Here is a 20,848-nt window from a genome sequence, read left to right on the forward strand (position 1 = left end):
TGACCAGAGGAGAACTAGAGATCATTATTGATCACAAAATAGAAGATTTTGATTACATCAAACTAAAAAGTTTCTGTACAAATAATACTAATGCAAACAAGATTAGAAGGGAAGTAACAAATTGGGAAAATATTTTTAAAAACAAAGGTTCTGACAAAGGTCTCATTTCCAAAATATATAGAGAACTGACCATAATTTATAAGAAACCGAACCATTCTCCAATTGATAAATGGTCAAAGGATATGAACAGACAATTCTCAGAGGAAGAAATTGAAACTATATCCACTCACATGAAAGAGTGTTCCAAATCACTACTGATCAGAGAAATGCAAATTAAGACCACTCTGAGATACCACTACACACCTGTCAGATTGGCTAAGATGACAGGAACAAATAATGACAAATGTTGGAGGGGATGTGGGGAAATTGGGACACTGATACATTGCTGGTGGAGTTGTGAAAGAATCCAGCCATTCTGGAGAGCAATCTGGAATTATGCCCAAAAAGTTATCAAACTGTGCATACCCTTTGACCCAGCAGCGCTACTACTGGGATTATATCCCAAAGAAATACTAAAGAGCGGAAAGAAACATATATGTGCCAAAATGTTTGTGGCAGCTCTTTTTGTTGTAGCTAGAAACTGGAAGATGAATGGATGTCCATCAGTTGGAGAATGGTTGGGTAAATTGTGGTATATGAAGGTTATGGAATATTATTGCTCTGTAAGAAATGACCAGCAGGAGGAATACAGAGAGGGTTGGAGAGACTTAAATCAACTGATGCTGAGTGAAATGAGCAGAACCAGAAGATCACTGTACACTTCAACAACAATACTGTATGAGGATGTATTCTGATGGAAGTGGAAATCTTCAACATAAAGAAGATCCAACTCACTTCCAGTTGATCAATGATGGACAGAGGTAGCTGCACCCAGAGAAGAAACACTGGGAGGGGAATGAAAATTGTTAGCACTAATATCTGTCTGCCCAGGTTGCATGTACCTTCGGATTCTAATGTTTATTGTGCAACAAGAAAATGATATTCACACACATGTATTGTACTTAGACTATATTGTAACACATGTAAAATGTATGGTATTGCCTGTCGTCGGGGGGAGGGAATAGAGGGAGGGGGGACAATTTGGAAAAATGAATACAAGGGATAATATTATAAAATATATATATAATAAAAAAAATAAAATAAAATAAAAAAAAAAAAAAAAAAAAGAAATCTAATGGACAATCTAATCCAATGGACAAACTTGGCACCAAAGAAGACTATTCCCCAATATTGTAGAGATGGGAAATAATGGGTTTGAAATAATGTATTTACACACACATAACACACTCACACCCACACCCATACACCAACTTTTTTTCAAATGTTGGTTATATTTGTTGAATCCTGAACTTTTAGACATGTATAGCTTGATAACTACCTGAAGGGAAATGTTCTTAAATTTAACAAAGTCATTAGCAAATAAAAAGTAGGGTTTTTGTTGTTATTTACAGAACTCAGAAGTTATTTGTATACCCACCTTGTCCCCTCTTCATGAAATGGTACTTTAATCCTAATAGCTTTAATGTCCATAACTTCTTCAAAGGTACAAGAAGAACTATATCTCACCTACAATTCTTTTTCCATTTGGGAATGCTAAATTAGTCCTGTGGATATATTATAGCATCTGTTTTTTGGAAGAGCTTCTAATATTAAAGGATGAATGTTCATTTCATGAGTATTTTATCAAAGAAGGTAGGCTTAAAAGATATTTATTCTATTTTAAGCAATAGGATATTACTGTTTCACTTAAAGAATGAAAAAGTATTATCAGTTGTCATTTTACTAAAACCTCCATACATGCTACTTTGGCAAAGAAGTAATCCTGAGATCTCAAAGTTGATGCCAGAATACCTCCAAAATATAACTAAGCCTGATGGCATATGATTGACTGATAAGGTGACTGATATGTCTATAAGGGCATTATACTATGGCTTGCTGCAAGAAGTCATGTAGACTGTATATTACAAAGCACTGGGACAAAAGGAGTAGAGTGACGATTTCTTAAGAAGATTAAAAAGTTGGTATGGGGACAAGTTATTCTGGTGATGGGGCTTCAACCATCCAGACATTTTTTTCTTAACTACAGTCAAGGTAACTGACAAATTCTCAACTTGTCTTAATGATAATTTTATCTCTCAGGAGGCAGAAAGGGAACAACAAAGTGCTGTAATATACTTGATTTTTATCAATAAGGAAGAATTGGTTGAAACAGAAATGATAAATCATAAAAAGAAGTGACCATTTCATTTTAAAATTTGTGACAGGTCATCAGAGATTGATGTCCAAGATAGTCTCACTCATTTGCTAAACTCTTCAGGAGATGAGAATCTAAGAAAGGATACTTAGGATCTCATAGACTAAGATTATCTAGGGAAATATGGCTCAAGGTAGTTGAGATGCTCTTAAATGTGAAATTCTGACAAAATGAAGATAAATTCTGAGAAGAGAAAAAGGAGTTTTTGAAATATGACAATACAGTAACTTCACTGATCAACTTAAACTTTCAATTCCAAAGAATGAGATAATAATTATATCAGGAATACTAAAACATTACATGAGTTGAGACTTCTAATAAATATCAATGGCAAACTAATAAAATGTTAGGGTCCACAAGATAAAGAGCAAAGTACGACTAAAATCACTGCTCAGTGGTGGTAGTGGTGGTGGGGGAGTCTTGAAAGGGAAGAATCTAATGGATATCAAAAAGATATTGAAATATTTTCTTCCGTTCTTTTCTATCAAGCAAGCAGCAATTATTAAAGGCCTACTATGTACTAATCATTGTGGTAGGCACTCTATCCAAAAATAATGATTTTCACACTGGAAAAGGAATAATGCTCAAGACAAGAGGATATACTACAAGAATACCTAACAGCCTTCAAAGAGTTCAAGTTACTAAACTTAAAAGAACTATATTCCAAGTTGCTGAAATATTATTGCAGTCACTATCTATATCTTTGAAGAAATACAGAAAAAAAGAGACATTGAAGAACTATGGATGAGTAAATAATATCCCTATTTTCAAAAAAAAGAAGAAATTAAGATTTTTCAAAATGAAGGATGGTAACCTTAATCTCATTTCCTGACAAAATTCTGGAATACATGTTTGTGAACACTTTGAAAAAAGAACATCTCATCCACCTTGAGCCACATCTTGAGAATACTTTGAAAGTAATCATTATACAATGAGACAAATATAACAAAAATAACCTCTGATAGGATAATCTCATATCTTTTTTTTGGATAAAATTACTAGAATAGATCTGGGAAATGTGGTACATGCTTACAATTCAGCAAACATTCTCATGATATCTTTTTGTACACAATGGAAAGATATTAGTCAACATGTCTCAAAATTTTTAAAATTCTTTTGTATTAATAATCTAAGAGTTAATCTAAAAAAGATCCTGAATCATCTTGAGATTTATAATTTTTAAATCCAGCCATTCTGAAGAGCAATTTGGAACTATGCCAAAAAAGTTATCAAACTGTGCATACCCTTTGATCCAGCAGTGCTACTACTGGGCTTATATCCCAAAGAAATACTAAAGTTGAGAAATGGTCCTGTATGTGCCAAAATGCTTGTGGCAGTTCTTTTTGTAGTGGCTAGAAACTGGAAAATGAATGGATGTCCATCAATTGGAGAATGGCTGAATAAATTGTGGTATATGAATATTATGGAATATTATTGTTCTCTAAGAAACGACCAGCAGGCCATTCTCCAATTGATAAATGGTCAAAGGATATGAACAGACAATTCTCAGATGATGAAATTGAAACTATATCCACTCATATTAAAGTGTTCCAAATCACTACTGATTAGAGAAATGCAAATTAAGACTACTCTGAGATACTACACACCTGTCAGATTGGCTAAGATGACAGGAACAAATAATGATGAATGTTGGAGGGAATGTGGGAAAACTGGGACACTGATGCATTGTTGGTGGAGTTGTGAAAGAATCCAGCCATTCTGGAGAGCAATTTGGAACTATCCCCAAAAAGTTATCAAACCGTGCATAACCTTTGATCCAGCAGTGCTACTACTGGGCTTATATTCCAAAGAAATACTAAAGATGGGAAAGGGACCTGTATGTGCCAAAATGTTTGTGGCAGCTCGTTTTGTAGTGGCTAGAAATTGGAAAATGAATGGATGTCCATCAATTGGAGAATAATTGGGTAAATTATGGTATATTGAATGTTATGGAATATTATTGCTCTGTAAGAAATGGCCAGCAGGATGAATACAGAGAGGTTTGGAGAGACTTACATGAACTGATGCTGAGTGAAATGAGCAGAACCAGAAGATCACTATACACTTCAACAAAAATACTGTATGAAGATATATTCTGATGGAAGTGGATATCTTCAACATAAAGAAGAGCCAACTCACTTTCAGTTGACCAATGATGGACAGAAACAACTACACCCAGAGAAGGAACACTGGGAATTGAATGTAAACTGTTAGCAGTACTGTCTTTCTACCTAGGTTACTTATACCTTCGGAATCCAATTCTTACCATGCAATAAGAAAATTGGATTTACATACATATTAATAAAAAAGATATATGTGTGTGTATATATATATATATATACATATATATATATATATATATATATATATATATACACACACAAAAAAAGAGATTTATCATTTTTAGTCACAAATTTACTATCCCACTGATTTTCACTTTATTTATAAATCAAACCAACTGTGCATACTAGAGATTTCCTAAAGGTAGGTCCCTATATTACTAATGAAGGAAAAAACCCTTGAGCTATAGAATTTCATTGAAAATTATCTTAGTTTTCATTAACAAGTAAATTCATAGGGCCAGAATATTCCATTATCTAAATCATGCTAGATAATTATAACATATTTTAGAGAACCTAGATAAGATGAGCAGCAAAATAATAGGCATAGAAATTCCAATAATATAAATGGAAAGAAAAAGAAGGGGAAAAAAGGAGGGAAAGAAGAAATAGAGAAATAGAGGAGAAAAAGAGGGAGGGAGGGAAGTAGGGAGGAAGGATAGAAAAAGGGGAGAAAAATGAAAGGAAAGGGGAGCACTGGAGTGAACAAGCCCAAAGAAGAGATAAGAAAACACTACTCTTTTCTTTGCAAAAGTAGTGTACTTTTAAAGTATATATTGATGTATTGGATAGTTTTAATGAAATATTTTTTCTTTTTTTCTTAGTCTTTGTTAGGGGAAAAGGAGGCATTTGTAAATGAAGGTAACATTATTTTTTTTTTTCCCTGAATGTGTGCATTTAGTTATCTTAGAGATTATATCTTCCTCCTACTATGATGCTTCATCAAAGGGACAAGATGGCACTATGCAAAGCCTGGCAAGTCCCATGCCAGAAATTAAAAAGTTTCAAGAGCAGGCCCAGTGATACTATATCCAATCCATATATACTACATACATACATACATATATTTATCTATCTCTATGCGTAAACATATAAATATAAAATAGACAATCCAGCTAAGTTTAGAAAGGCTTGTTATTAGGGTAGCTTTAGGGTGATCAATTGCTTAGCCACAGCAATTCATGAAGACTATCAATAAGACAGAGGAGGGTTTTTAATCTCTCTTTGTGGAGGAAATAACTACTCTGACATAATCATAGATATTTGGTTTAAATATCTTAATCAAATTCTATACTTATAAACCCCATAGCAAAAATGCTAACAATGAGAAAAGATGGGGAAAGTAGATAAAACAATCATCAAAGAATGAAAATGGAATATGAAAATAAATATCTTCTATAACATGGAAATAGATTCTGGATGCACTCATAATAGTCTTCTAAATTCTAATACAGATATCATTTTGTTTTGTTCTAGTATTGTTATTTTAAGTTGTTCTGTTCTAGTATTGCCCTTCCTAACTCAAAACCATCTTTGATGATTAATTGGTCCATCAAAGAAACTAAACTTAAAACATCCTTTTTCTATTTTGAACAATATAATAGGATATTATTATTACACTTAGGAGATGAATAGGTATTATTATTCTTTACCATTTTAATATCTATTTTAGACATTTTAGAGCACATTCTTCTTGTTTCAGTACTATTGTTCCACTGCTGTTCAGTAACAGTGTAACTTGAACATCAAACTTTATTGAAAATGTTTAATTATTATTAATGTAGCTGCATAGAAGTGATTCTACAATTTTCCATGTAGTACAAATCAAAGAAAGCAAGCATAATCCACATCTTTATTAAAAAAAAAAAAAAATCTGAACTGAAAAGTCTTACTCTGGAGTCACTGTCAAGGAGACATCTAGAGATAATAGTGTCCAAGAACACCTCATGAGCTGCAATGATGTGGTCCAAATCTTGAGCTTGCTGGACTTTGTTCCAAAGTTCATCCCATGAACATTCAAGTACCTTGGGGGTGTGGAGAGGAGGAATCAGAATTGTTTGAACTGTATACTCGCTATCCCTTTAAATCAGACAAAATAACCTTTTTTTTTTTTTAAAAAAGATATTTATGTCATATATAACTAGCACAACACCTTACCTACTTAAACCTCCCCCCCCCTCAAAAAAATGGGATGGTTAAATTATACCTCAAAAGTAATATAATACTGCATTTGATGAATGAAATGGACCATTTCTGATGCCAGAATGTGACACTGATGCAGCACCCCAGAGAACTCTGTAAAAGAAGGCAAAGAATTTATATGTTAAACACCAAACTCAGATGCACTTAAAACCAGCACTATAATGTCCTTCTCCCTTATGTGTCAAGGAATCACAAGTTTAATGCTACCCTTTTCTAAAAAAGAAAAGACCTCTCTATAATAAATTTATGTGTAATAAAAGCTGAAAAATGGCTTGACCATCTAATCAAACAATATCATACACTCCCTTAGGACTAGAAGTACTGTTTTCCAAGTCTAAAAGATAAGTAAAACAAAATAAAATTACACATAATATTTAGTTATTAAAATCCTATACCAATAATGCTCCAATTCCTTGAACAAACACTGTCCCTACTTCATAGGTTCTTTACAATTAGTATACCTACTGTGCATGAAACATTTACTATTCCCTTAGCTATTTGGAGATAAAAATGACATTTCTTCAAGGAACTGAAAAATGACCTTGCCACCTGAGAGAAATATGAACCTTTGAAACAGGTTAAGGATGAGTTCAGAGTCTGCTTTTATTCTTTATACGATTATAAAACCATCAAAAGGTTTGAAGGTCACCACTGAGCAGCAGTTCTCTGCTCACCACTGTTAATTTCTGGTATAAAGACCATAACAGCATATTATGTTACACTAAACTATGTGATGGATCAAATCAAAGATAAACCCACTAGAGTAATAATTACAAGAAAATGGGTCAATTTGACATTTTTTAAAATCCACTAGCCCAATTCTTTAATTGTTAGCTATTCAAATAATCATATACATATATATACACACATACATATACATTACATTTTTTATAGAAGCATTTAAGAAATCATTGTCCTATTTCCCCAAAGTATTACATAACCTATATTAAATCCAAAAATAAGTTTAAAGGGGATTGATTTATCTGTTGTGAATTCTGGTTTAATAGGTACAATAATTTTAATACTTAAATTTGTTTGACTTTTTAATAGCTTCATACATATACAACTAAACTATGAACATATATTAAAAATATCTGTTTGTTGAAATATACTATTTTTAAACCAACTTTCTGAAAGAAGCGATTAAGTATCTCTACAGAGATTTTGCTGTGCTGATAGTTTGAATTTTGTGTATAATCAACAAGAGAGAGGGGGTCACTGCTTGCCTTCTTGTTTATAATCTTTGACATATAAACACTGTGACACAGGAATAAAGTAAATATTCAGAACTCTATAAATATTCAACATACACAAAGATAGAACAATAAAAATATATGCATATTCTTCAAAAAAAAATAAAAATTTATATTGATCCTATACATAGTTAGAAAAACAAAGCAGAGGAGCAAGAAAGAAAAGACATTACTTTTAATGAACTCCATAAGAAAGTTTGATAATGTAGGGAAGAAAGTTATTTTATTCAAAGGCCGTACTAGGTATGGGAATATCTATTTAGATAAAGTCTAGAATTAATAGTATAAACTACACTGGCTATTTTCAAGAGGATATTTTAAGTGTTTCATAGAATCACAGAATCACAAAAATCTCAGATAGACAGCCATCTTAGAGTTCACCAAACTAATACTTTCATTTTCATAGGGTGAAAAAAAAATTGAGATATAAAAAGACAAAGTGACTTATCCAAGACCATTTCCAAAGGTAGGAGCAAAGCCTGATCTTCTAACTTACACGTCAGTGCTTTTTCATTACTACAGCTGACTCCCTTAACTAAAAACAAGAGGTGAAATACTATATACAAACAACTATAAATATTCTATATTTTTTTTCATATTTATAACCCATAACACAGAACTCACTATCCTCTAAGCATATACCTGTATCCATATAATGTCCCCAGCTATGTCATTTACTGTTGATTCATTATAACCAAAACCAACCTATAAATTTATGCAAGATGACAATATCATTGAGTTGTATGTCTATTTGTAACACTTATAACACTATTCCTATAGAACTAATTGTATTCTGCCATCCCTATTGCATTATTTTAAATCACATCTTGTTTCCATGGGATCAATCAATATTAGGTGGGGTACTCAATTCAACAAATAATATTCAGTGCCTACTGTGTATAAGGCAATATGCTAGTGCTAAAAATATGATCATAAAAATGAAAAAGTATCTGCCCTCAAGGAGGTTCTATTAGAGGAATTGCAACAGATATATAAGAGACAAGATAATATAAGAAGAAAGTCCTGCCAGGAAGATTAAAAAAAGTTTCCTGTAAAAGTTAGCAGATGTATTATAAATCCAGTTATCCAACCGAATCATTTTGCTATCAGTCATGCTGTTGCACCCTCTAGACCCCCATACTTCCAGAGACCATGCTCATGAGGGCCTAAGTTGGACCTTATTGGTAAGTGAGTATAAACTTACATATCCCACTGTAACTCAAACCAGGTCATGCTTCACATGGTACACATACCAGCCATCTTTTTGCCAAGTGGCCTGCCAATGCATACCTATACTGTCTTTTTACTTCTAGCTATGGGAACCATAATTAAAGTAATATTACCATTAGAATACTATATCTAAAAGAGAATCTCAATCAACTGTCCTATAGATATACTTCTCTTCCCAGATCAAAGCATGCTTCTCTAAACTTCTACTTTCATACAAATTCCTCAAGGGCAGGGAATAACTCACTGATGCTTTTCATACATTCACTCACTAAAGAAAGTTAAATTTTTTGGGAAGCAGAGGCAAGTAAATTATAAACATGAAGGGAAGCATTTGCAAAAGCATGGCAATAGACATTTATGTTATTATTATTTTACTGTATTATTCTTTAAGTACATTAACAAATGAAAATCATCTGTCACTTTTCTACCCACTTTATAGTTTATCACTATGCACTGGTATTTTGCTAAGAGGAAAAAAGCTTAGTGTTAACCAAGAAAATGGTCTTGTAAAACTGAGCAATGGGGAAGAAAGGAAAGAATTATAATCAATAGCCCTGAAGAGACCACCAGCTTCTCTCGCTTGACAATGTGGTCAAGCACATAAAACCTTGCAAGAAGCAGTGTTTCTATCTGTGAAATCAATAGTTATTAATTGTACTTTCTGGAGGAAGAGATCTTGTGATTTGTGAAGAAATCTGTGATTTCACCTGCATAAGGATCTCTTCTTAAGGAAATTCCCTCCACCAAAGATCAGTCACTCACCTACAGTTTAAAGTCTTATGTGCACAGAAATTTTTAGTTACTAGACCATCACCATAAAGCACAAGTCAGAGGAAACCCAAGTTTCCCAATTGCAAGGTTGATCTTCATCCAATTAATCTAGTCTACTAATATTAGCTTATATTAATACAGTGATTGTTTCCAAATAAATTTCACATTTATCACTTGATCCTCATAATCCTATTAGGTGGAAAGTCAAAAGGATTTTTTTATTCCTGTTTAATAGATGAGAAAATAAGGCAAAGAAATTAAGGGACTTACCCATTGTTGCATAGCTAATAAATTAGCAGACATTAAAAAAGAAATTTGAACCTGTCTTATGATAAGCCAAATGTTTTTTCTACTCTACTACAAGGAGAGAGGCAAACAAATTGGATAGGATTTACATCATAGCAGGGTCACTATGTGGGTCAGTCAGCTGTCCCTGTGTGTTTTTCCCTTTGTATTTGTCTTATCTCTCTTGTGAGTTTGCCCACTCAAGGAGAGATAGGAGGGAAGAGAAGGTTTGGGTCTTAGGCAAAGAAACATCAAAAATATTTGACTGAAATGAACACTTTACAAGGTCAGTGATTTATTTAAGTATGGTCATATCTTTGGAACTGTTCCTTCTCTTTTAATATATGTTGTTTAAGAAGGTACTAGATGCTAAATGTAATATTACTGGTAAACAATGTTTTCACTATTCACCTCCTACTAGAACATTTACATTGAAATGTTAATTAAGTACATTTCTAGCACCAAATTATCATATTATGCTTTTCCATCCAGAGAGTATGCATTTATCTCTATCTCTTTGTATTTGTCTTTTCTCTCTTGTGAGTTTGCCCACTCAAGGAGAGGTAGGAGGGAAGAGAAGGCTTGGGTCTTAGGCAAAGAAGCATCAAAAAGATTTGATTGAAATGAACACTTTACAAGGTCAGTGATTTATTTAAGTATGATCATATCTTTGGAACTGTTCCTTCTCTTTTAATATATGTTGATTTAAGAAGGTACTAGATACTAAACGTAATGTTACTGGTAAACAATGTTTTCACTATTCACCTCCTACTAGGACATTCATATTGAAATGTTAATTAAGTACATTTCTAGCACCAAATTATTATATTATTGTGCTTTTCCATCCAGAAAATATGTATTTATCTCTCTAAGTGGATTTCTCCATTCATGACAAAACATTTTCCATAATCCCAGGGTAATTCACATTTTAGGGGTTTTGCTTCTGTTATAGTCAATAGTTTTTAGGTGCTCTTTTGAAGTATTTCTAATGGATGAGTCAAATGGAAAACTTCTTCTGACCTAGAGATCAGTATACGTTTTGGCCAAAATTTCTAAAATTTCATCTCTAAGGTTCTTGAATTCAGGTGCCTTTTCTTATTCTAGGAGGAACTGGATACAATTACACTTTAAAAAAGTAAAAAGGGATGCTAGTAGATAGCAACTATTATTCTATGAACTCTGTCCTTCTGGGGTCTACAAGGTCTTGTTACCAATTACTCTGGGTAACTTATAATCATTCCTTCAGATAAAAATATTTTTAAGAGAAAAATCAACACATTCTATAGAGTGCATCCTATTATGCTATTTTAGATGTTCCATAAGATAAAGCTGATGTAAATGAAGGCACAATAATTCATGAATTCATGCCTCATTTAACTATTCTAATGATCCTCCTTTTCTAAAGCTATGATAACCAATGTTAATTCAGCAATATGTCTTCTTTGAAATCATTTCAAAATGTCAAGTAGTAATAATACATTTTCTTAGAAATATGCCACATCTTAGGGCCAAAACCTCTTCTCAGTTAAAAATACAAAGGACATCTCTAATGTTATATTTCTAAAGTAAAGTATCTGATACTAATAAACTTAAAAGTTAAATTTGTATAGATATTAGCAAGAACAAAAAATAAATCTGATAAATTTTATGTTTCCATAGTTGTAAAATGAAAGAGATGAAGCATATAAAGATCCCTAAAGTCCTTTCCAGATCTAAGCTTTTGATTACATGACAGCAGTAAGAAAAGTAAATATTTTTTCTATGTAAATGAATACTTTCACCAATATAAGAAATCAGGAAAAAAACTGCAAAGAATCTGCATATAGACTTAATGATACACTATGCTGCTACATAATAATTCCGAGGGAAAAATATCTACTTTCATACCATGTTTTGATCTTCCGAAAGAAACCTTACAAAAAATATTCTGAGCTTATTTTAATGTACTAATTTATTTTATAAAGAAAAGTTACAAAATGCAAACAAAACATGACCTCGCTGAGCCTTAGGTTCCTTATTGATAACATTATGTGATTTGAATAAATTACCTCTAATGTTCCTTCATTCTTTCTAATTCTAATTTATATAATAAAGCTACCTATTGATATTTGGGGATAATTTTTACAGCATCAGAATAGTCAAAAATAAAAATAAATTAACCAACAAATATTTATACCTTATATCCTACTAAGTTAACATGAACTTGTAGATTTAATTCTATATGGAAAAATCAAAAAATAAGCTGTTTCTTCTTTGGTTTATTTGACTGTCAAGAGAGATAAGAACTCATTTGTAATTCTCTTCTGCCCTCTAGGGGTTGCTTAAAGAATCCCATATTTAAAAGTTTTTAAACATCTCAGCTGGTCCAATAAGGCCTAGGTTGCATTTTCATTGACAATATAAAAATCTTTTGTTCTCAAATGGTCACCTTATTAGACTTTTATCTACAATGCTTTTAAAATAAGATATAATACAAATGCAAGCCAATCTCTTAGTAGTTCTAGAAAATTTAGGGTTAGGGTTTTAAATTTTAAATATTTTATATAATTTTTTAAAAATTTAAACATCAAGAACTAATCTTTTTTGTTTTCATGCTCCATTCATTTATCACAAACCTGGAAGTCAAAGGGAAACAATAATTTCTCAGAATTATTTATTGATGGAGATTGAAGGTAGATTGAATTTAATGAATACTCCTAGTATATACTATATGTGCAGACACTATGAAATTAGTAGAAGCCATATGTCTTTAAAGTTTCAAGAAAAAGATCTCCATTCCAGAAACTTCCAGATAAAGTGAAAAGGAGAAAAAGAAAGGTTTAAAAAAAAAAACCCAAAAGAAAAGAGAAATTATATAATAAGTTATAAGGTGAGTATGAGTTATAGGTTATGGACTGATTTATTAGGAATATGCACTTGAAAGAGTTATCAGTTGCAATCTATTGCTAAAAATAGGAATAGTTTATTAGGAATGTGAGCTTTACAGAGTTATCAGTTGTCTTCTACTGTTTATTAACTAAATAATTATTTCAATTCCATATAAAAATTAAGTGCCTACTAGATGTAGAAACTTATCTATCAAAGGAAGAGGCAAATGATGGGGGGAGGGGGGCAAGTGAGGAAGATAAAGTGTGATTATGATTGAGAATATCTTAAGAGTCAAAAATGGAGCCAGGAAAGAAATTAGGGATTAAACAATAACAAATCTGGAACTAGAAAGGTCTGCATAAGTCATCCAGTCCAACTCCCTCATTTTACATGTACAGAAATTGAGGCTCCAGGAAAGTTAAGCAAATTGAATCACATCAGTAATAAGTATCAGAAGCAGGATTTGAAAAACAGGTCATTTAATTGCACATATTTAACTTTTCTGTCTTGGGGAGCGGGGAGGTGAAGAAGGGAGGGAGAAAAATTTGGAACACAAAATCTTACAAAAGCGAAATCTGAAAACTATCTTTACATGTACTGGAAAAAAAATATTATTGAAATTTTCAAAAAAGAGAGAGAACAGATATTTTGACTTCAGAGATAGTCTCCTTTCTATAATCCACTACACCAAAAGGTTTTACGCAAATATTACCATGAAGAACTCAATAAAATCAACCCAAGGATGACAGTCCATATTTTGTCAAAATGGTGATGAAAAAAAGTTTTTTCTCCTAATGGCCTTTTCTCAATCTTCATGCTTCTTGGGTACTCTACAATATTTTATAGTTGATAATGTAATTCTTTTACAGCTACCCTCTATAATTTCTTTCAAGAAATGAGCTAATAAAACTGAGAGCAAAAAATTACTGAAATAATAAAACTAAAAGCTGGTTTTATGGGGGGAAAAAACCAATACAATAGGTAAACCTTTAGTTCATCTGATTAGAAAAAAAAAGAAGAAAATCAAATTACCAGTATTAAAAATTAAATATCTCCAAGACCAGATGGATTCACAAGTGAATCTTTAAATCTTTAAAGAATAATTAATTACAATACTATAAACTATTCAGAAAAATAGGGGTCGAGAAGTGCTAACAAATTCCATTTATGACACAAATATGATGCTGACAAATAAACCGGGAAAGGCCAAAAAAGAGAAAGAAAATTATAGACCAATTTCCCTAATGAAGATAAATATAATTTTAAAAAATATATTAGAAAGAGATTACAGCCATTTATTACCAGGGCAATACACTAAAACCAGGTATGATGAATGTAAGGCTGGTTCAAAGTTAGGAAAACTATCAGCATAATTAACCATATCAGTAACAAAACTAACATCATATAATTATCTAGCTCAATCAATGCAGATAAAGCTTTTGACAAATTTCAGGACCCAATCCTACTAAAAACATGAGAGATCATGGGAATAAATGGAGTTTTCTTTGAAATAATAAGTTGTACCTATCTAAAACAATTAGCAAGTATTACGTGTAATAGGGATATACTGGAAGCATTTCCTATAAGATCAGGGGTCAAACTTGGATGCCCATTTTCACCACTACTATTTAATACACTAGAAACATTAATGTTAGCAGTAAGAGAAGAAAAATAAATGGAAGTAATTTGAATAGGCAATGAAAAAACAAAACTAATTTTGCAAATGGTATATTTAGAGAATACTAAAGAATTAACTAAAATACTACTTTAAACAATTAGCAATGTGAAAAAAGTTGCAGGATAGAAAATAGACCCACATAAATCATCAGCATTTTTATATATTACCAACAAAGTTCAGCAATAAGAGAAACAGAAATTCCATTTAAAAATAACTATAGATGATATAAAACATTTGAGAGTCTACTTGCCAAGGCAATTCAGAACACAATTACAAAACACTTTTCACATAAAGTTAGAACTAAACAATTGGTAAAATACCAACTGCTCATGGGCAATTCAAGTTTATATAATAAAAACAACAATTCTCTCTGAATTACTTATTCCATGACATACCAACCAAAATATCAAAAAATTATTTTCTAGACCTAGAAAAAAGTACTAAAATTCAACTGGAAAAACAAAAGGTAAAAAAACAAGGGAATTAATGGGAGAAAAAAAGCAAAGGAAAATCCCCTACTATAGTAGATCTAAAATTATATTATAAGGTGGCAATCATCAAAACTATTTGGTACTGGCTAAGAAAAAGGAATAGGTTAGGTACACAAGATACAGTCATAAATGGCTACAGTAATCTACTATTTGATAAACCTAAGGACTTTAACTTCTGGGATAAGAATTCATTATCCAACAATAATGTTAAGAAAATTGGAAAATAAGATGGCAAAAACTAGACACAGACCAACATCTCATATCCTAAACCAAAATAAGGTTGAAATGGGTACATGATTTAGTCATAAAGAGTGACACCATAATCAAATTTGGATAACAAGGAATAGTTTATGTCAGATTATAAAGAAGAGAATGATTTATGTCCCAAGAAGAGATAGAGATTATTAGATGCAAAATGTATAGTTTTGCATAAAATGTATAATTTTCATTAAATTTTAAAAATTTTGTACAACCAAGACTAGGAGGATAGCAGAAAGTTGGGAAAGAATTTTACTATCAGTGTTTCTGATAAAGATCTCATTTCTCAACTATATAGAGAAATGAATCAAATTTTTAAGAATACAAGTCATTCCTTGTAACATGCCCTCCTGGCAGTAACAATTACTAGTCTGTCCTAGGCCCAACAGAATACCTTTGACCACTGACTTTTGCAGTGTCAACTCTACCCGGCTCACCTTCAAAGGTCTCTGGACACAATTTCTTGAATAGTAGTTTAATAACTGGTAGCGCACTCAAGAACAGCCATGTGTAATCTTAAAAACCTTTATTATACCTACTCACATAATGCCCTGACTTGTTAGTTCCCTAATGAACACCTGGTCTGAAGACCCACATGTTCACTACCAAACTTCTTACCTCTCTCGGCTATCCATCAGCTTGACTTGGCTTGGCTACCCCAGGCTAGGGAACCAGGTTAAAGAGTGCCAGATTAAAGAGAGCGACTGCTGTCTGCAGTGGGCTTATAAAGGGCCTGTGAGGTCACACACACAGCCAACCAGCGAGAGAGCCGTCACCCATTATGAAGCTATCTCAGTATGGCCAAGATCCCACCCAGGGCAGTCCTATATCCACATAGAATACTTCTGGGCCCCTCAAATCTCCTGTTGTGCTGTGCCCGCCCATTTAAAGGACCCTTACAATTCCCTTCTTTTGTTTTGTAGGAACTGCATCCTTACAATTCCTCAGTTGATAAATGATCAAAAAAAATTAAAGCTATTTGTAGTCATGTGAAAAATGCTCTAAATCACTATTGATTAGAGAAATGCAAAATGAAGCAACTCTTGAGATATCACCTCACACCTATTATCTTGGTTAACATGACAGAAAAGAAAAATGATAAATATTGGAGAAGATGTGGGAAAATTGGAACACTATTGCATTATTGCAATGCATTGTTGGGGGAAGCTATGAACTGATCCAATCATTCTGAAGAGAAATTTGGAACTATTGCCTAGGGAAAGGAGGAGCATACTAGATCTTTCAACTACAGTAGAGCAGGGAAACTCCTCAATAGTTACACGGCAGAAAAGAATGTTTGTAGTCACTCAGAGATCAGACCACAGAACAGGAGAGTAAGAAATACACCTCTTCTTAGATACTACCTTTAAAGAACTACATATTTACAGGGGCCTAAAAGTATGTCTGAAAATAGACACACAAAACCTTTGAAGCTTGGGACAATACACTTTCCACATTGGAAGCAGATTCCTACTTTAACAAAAAGTTAAGTCAATAAGCTGGGAAAATAATCAAAGAATAAGAGAAAAATTCTGACCATAGAAAGTTACTATGGTGACAAGGAAGATCAAAATACACACTCAGAAGAAAATAACCAAGTCAAAGCTCCTACATCCAAAGCCTCCAAGAAAAATATGAATTAGTCTTAAATCATGCAAGAGTTTGAAAAGGACCTTAAAAATAAAGTAGGCAAAGTAGAGGAAAAATTTGGAAAAGAAATGAGAATGATTTAAGAAAATCATAAAAAAAAAAAAAAAAAAAAAAAAAGTTAAAAGCTTAGTAGACAAAAAAACTACTGAAGAAAATATAACACCTTAGGCCAAATGGTAAAAAATACAAAATGTCAATAAAAAAACTGACTTTAAAAAGCAGAATGACCAGAGAGGCATAAAAATTTGCTGAAAGAAAAAAACTCCTTAAAAAGTAGAATTAGCCCAATAGAATAGGAGGTATAGAACTCATTGGAGAAAATTATTCCTATAAACCCAAAGACTCCAGTTTCTGGAATATGAACTCACTATTTGACAAAAACTGCTGGGAAAATTGGAAAACACTATGGCAGAAACTAGGCACTGATCAAGATAGCACCCTATTATCAAGATACAGTTGAAGGGGTTCATGATTTAGACATAAAGGGTGACACTATAAGCAAATTCGGAGAACATGAGAGTCTATAAGATGTGGAGAAGGAACGAATTTATGGCCAAAGAAGAACTAGAAAACATTATAAAATGCAAAATTAATAATTTTGATTATACTAAATTAAAAAAAAAAATTTTGTACAAAGCCAAAGTAGCCAAAATTAGAAAGGAAGCAGAAAACTGGGGGGGAAAATTTACATCAAAGAACTCTGATAAAGGCCTCATTTCTAAAATATAAAAGAGAATCGACTCAAATTTATAAGAATATAACCCATTCTCCAATTAACAAATGGTCAAAGGATATGAACAAATAATTTTTAGATGAAAAAATTAAAGCCATTTCTAGTCATGGAAAAATGCTCTAAGTCACTACTAGTTAAAGAAATGCAAATTAGGGGCAGCTAGGTGGCCCAGTGGATAGAGCACCAGCCTTGAATTCAGGAGGACCTGAGTTCAAATCTGGTCTCAGACACTTAACACTTCCTAGCTGTGTGACCCTGGGCAAGTCACTTAACCCCAGCCTGCCTCAGGAAAAAAAAAAAGAAAAGAAAAGAAAAAAAAATGCAAATTAAAACAACTCTTCAGTACCACTTCACACCTCCCAGATTTGGCTAAAATGGCAGGAAAAGATAATGATAAATGTTAAAAGAGATGTTGGAAAACTGAGACACTAATACATTGTTGGTGGAGTTGTGAACTAATCCAACCATTGTGGAGAGCAATTTGGAACTATGCCCAAAGGGCTATACCTTTGATTCAGCAGTATCTCTATTGGGTCTATATTCCAAAAAGATCATAAAAAAGGGAAAAGGACTAACATGTACAAAAATGTTTGTGGCAAGGAATTGAAAACTGAATGGATGCCCATCAACTGGGGAATGGTTGAATATGTTATGATATGTGAATGTGATGAAATATTATTGTTCTATAAGAAATGATAAGCAGCATGATTTCAAAAAAGCCTGGAGTGACTTACATGAACTGATGCTAGTGAGCAGAACTAAGAGAACATTGTTTACAGTAACAGGAAGATTATGTAATGATCAACTATGATGGATGTGGCTCTTTTCAACAATGAGGTGATTCAGGCCAATTCCAATAGACTTGTACAAGATAGAGAGAGCATATAGCTCAGACTATGGGGACTGAATAAGAATCACAACATAGTATTTTCACCTTTTTTATTGTTGTTTGCTTCCCTTTTTTTCTCCTTTTTGATCTGATTTTTCTTGTGCAGCATGATAAATATGAAAATGTTTTTTAAAAAAAGAATTCTTAAAAATTAGAATTAAAACAAATGAAAGCTAGTGACTTTATAGAAATTAAAACAACAACAAAACAAAACCAAAAGAATGAAAATAAAATAGAAGACAATATGAAATATTTCAATGGAAAAACAACTGACCTGGAAAATAGATCCAGGAGAGATAATTTAAAAATTATTGAACTACCTGAAAGCCATGATCCTTCCCCCCCTTAAAAAAAAAAGCCTAGATATCTTCTTTCAAGAAATTATCAATATTTTAAAATATTATATTATTTTAAATGTTTAAATATATATTATTTTAAATGTTTATATATATATTTATATAATATATTTAATAATTTAAATAAAATATTATTTTAATATTTTTAAATTTAAAAATAACATAAAATTGTAAGACTCCACTAATCATCATTTCCTGAAAGAGATCTCCAAATGAAAACTCCAAGGAATAATATAGCCAAATTCCAGAGCCCCCAATTCAAAGAAAAAATAGTGCAAGCAACCAGAAAGAAACCATTCAAGTATCATGGATTCATAGTAAGGATATCACAAGATTTAGCAATGTCTGTATTGAAGGATTAGAGGACTTGGAACATGATATTCTGGTAGGCAAAAAAACTAGTATTATATCTAAGAAAATGCTCTCATTTTTGATCGGAGAAATGAAAATTAAAACAATTCTGAGATAATTCCTCATACCTATTGGACTGGCTAATAGGACAAAGAGGGAAAATGACAAATGGTGGAGGGGGAAAATGAGATATTAATGCATTGTTGATAGAACTGTGAACTAATTCAACCATATTGTCAAGGAATTTGGAACTGTTTCCAAAGGACTATAACTCTTTGATATAGCATTATCACTACTATCTCTGTATTCCAAAAGAGAATAAAAAACAAAAAGGAAAAGGACCTATATATACAAAAATATTTATAGCAGCTCTTTTCTAGGACAAAAAAATGGAAATAGAAGGAATGTCCATTAATTGGGAAATGGCTGAATAAATTATAATACATGATTATGAAAGAATTCTATTGTGCTATAAGAAATGATGAATAGGATGCTCTCAGAAAAACCTGGCAAGATATACATAAACTGAAGCAGAGTGAAGCGAACACAATTAGGAGAACATTGTACATAATGGGCAATATATACAATGATTTACTCTCTTTTTTTTCTTCCTTTTGTTGTTCAGTTTGGGGAGAGTAAGAACACCAGAAAATAGAGTTAACTTTTTATGAAAAAGCTTTAGTTCAAACCTCCTTTCTGCAGAAGATCTTTTCTGGTTCTCCTTTTTTGCTCCACCCCTCTCAACTTTGGTTTAAGAGAAAAGATTGATTAGAATGATAGCAGAGTTAACAGAAAAGAAAAAGGAAAGGAAAGAATTTCTTTCCCACTTTGGACAAGCTTATAATGATGATAGATAGAACTAAGAATACTATCATGGACATTAGAAAATCTGGCATTTGAAAGGATTATCTACCTTCAGCAACTCTTTGGCTTTTGGATTATACTAGAATATCATGTTACATGATGGTTTATGCTCCTTAAATGTTGGCAGGAGTAGAAATAGCTTTTTTTTTTTTTTTTTAAAGTTGCTTCGGTTTGCACACTGCATTTTTAAAATGCTATCAAATAGACCAATTCTATTTAATATTTTCTAATTTAGAAGGGGAAAGGAGAAGAAAAAATAATAACAAAAGGAAGAAAATAAAAGAAAGATGAGACAATGGGAAAGAAGGGGAGAAGGGAAGATGAGAAGAGAGGAACAGGGGAGGGAAAGAAAAAGAGAGTCAAAGGAAAGGAGGAAGACAGACTTTTTGGCAAATATGCATAATCACTCAAGCAAATTCCCTCACTGGCAAAATCCTAAAACATGTGTTTCATTCTGTACAAATCCATTACTACTCTGTCAGAATGCAGGAAGTACCTTCATTTTCAGTCTTCGACAATCTCAATTTATAATTTC

The 20,848-nt window shown here is 32.3% G+C and overlaps 1 protein-coding gene across 1 annotated transcript in view; it reads right to left on the bottom strand.

Moving 5' to 3' along the window:
* The window catches only part of TUBGCP3 (tubulin gamma complex component 3), a 148,258-nt gene that overhangs the window by 22,652 nt on the left and 104,758 nt on the right, over window positions 1-20,848 (bottom strand). The window contains exons 18-19 of the mRNA XM_074299558.1: window positions 6,641-6,729; window positions 6,327-6,458 (exon numbers count right to left, since the gene is read on the bottom strand). Coding sequence (XP_074155659.1) covers window positions 6,327-6,458; window positions 6,641-6,729 — 221 coding nt within the window. The remainder of the gene's footprint in view (window positions 1-6,326; window positions 6,459-6,640; window positions 6,730-20,848) is intronic.

This window comes from Sminthopsis crassicaudata, chromosome 3 (assembly GCF_048593235.1).
Source record: "Sminthopsis crassicaudata isolate SCR6 chromosome 3, ASM4859323v1, whole genome shotgun sequence".
Taxonomy (NCBI): domain Eukaryota; kingdom Metazoa; phylum Chordata; class Mammalia; order Dasyuromorphia; family Dasyuridae; genus Sminthopsis; species Sminthopsis crassicaudata.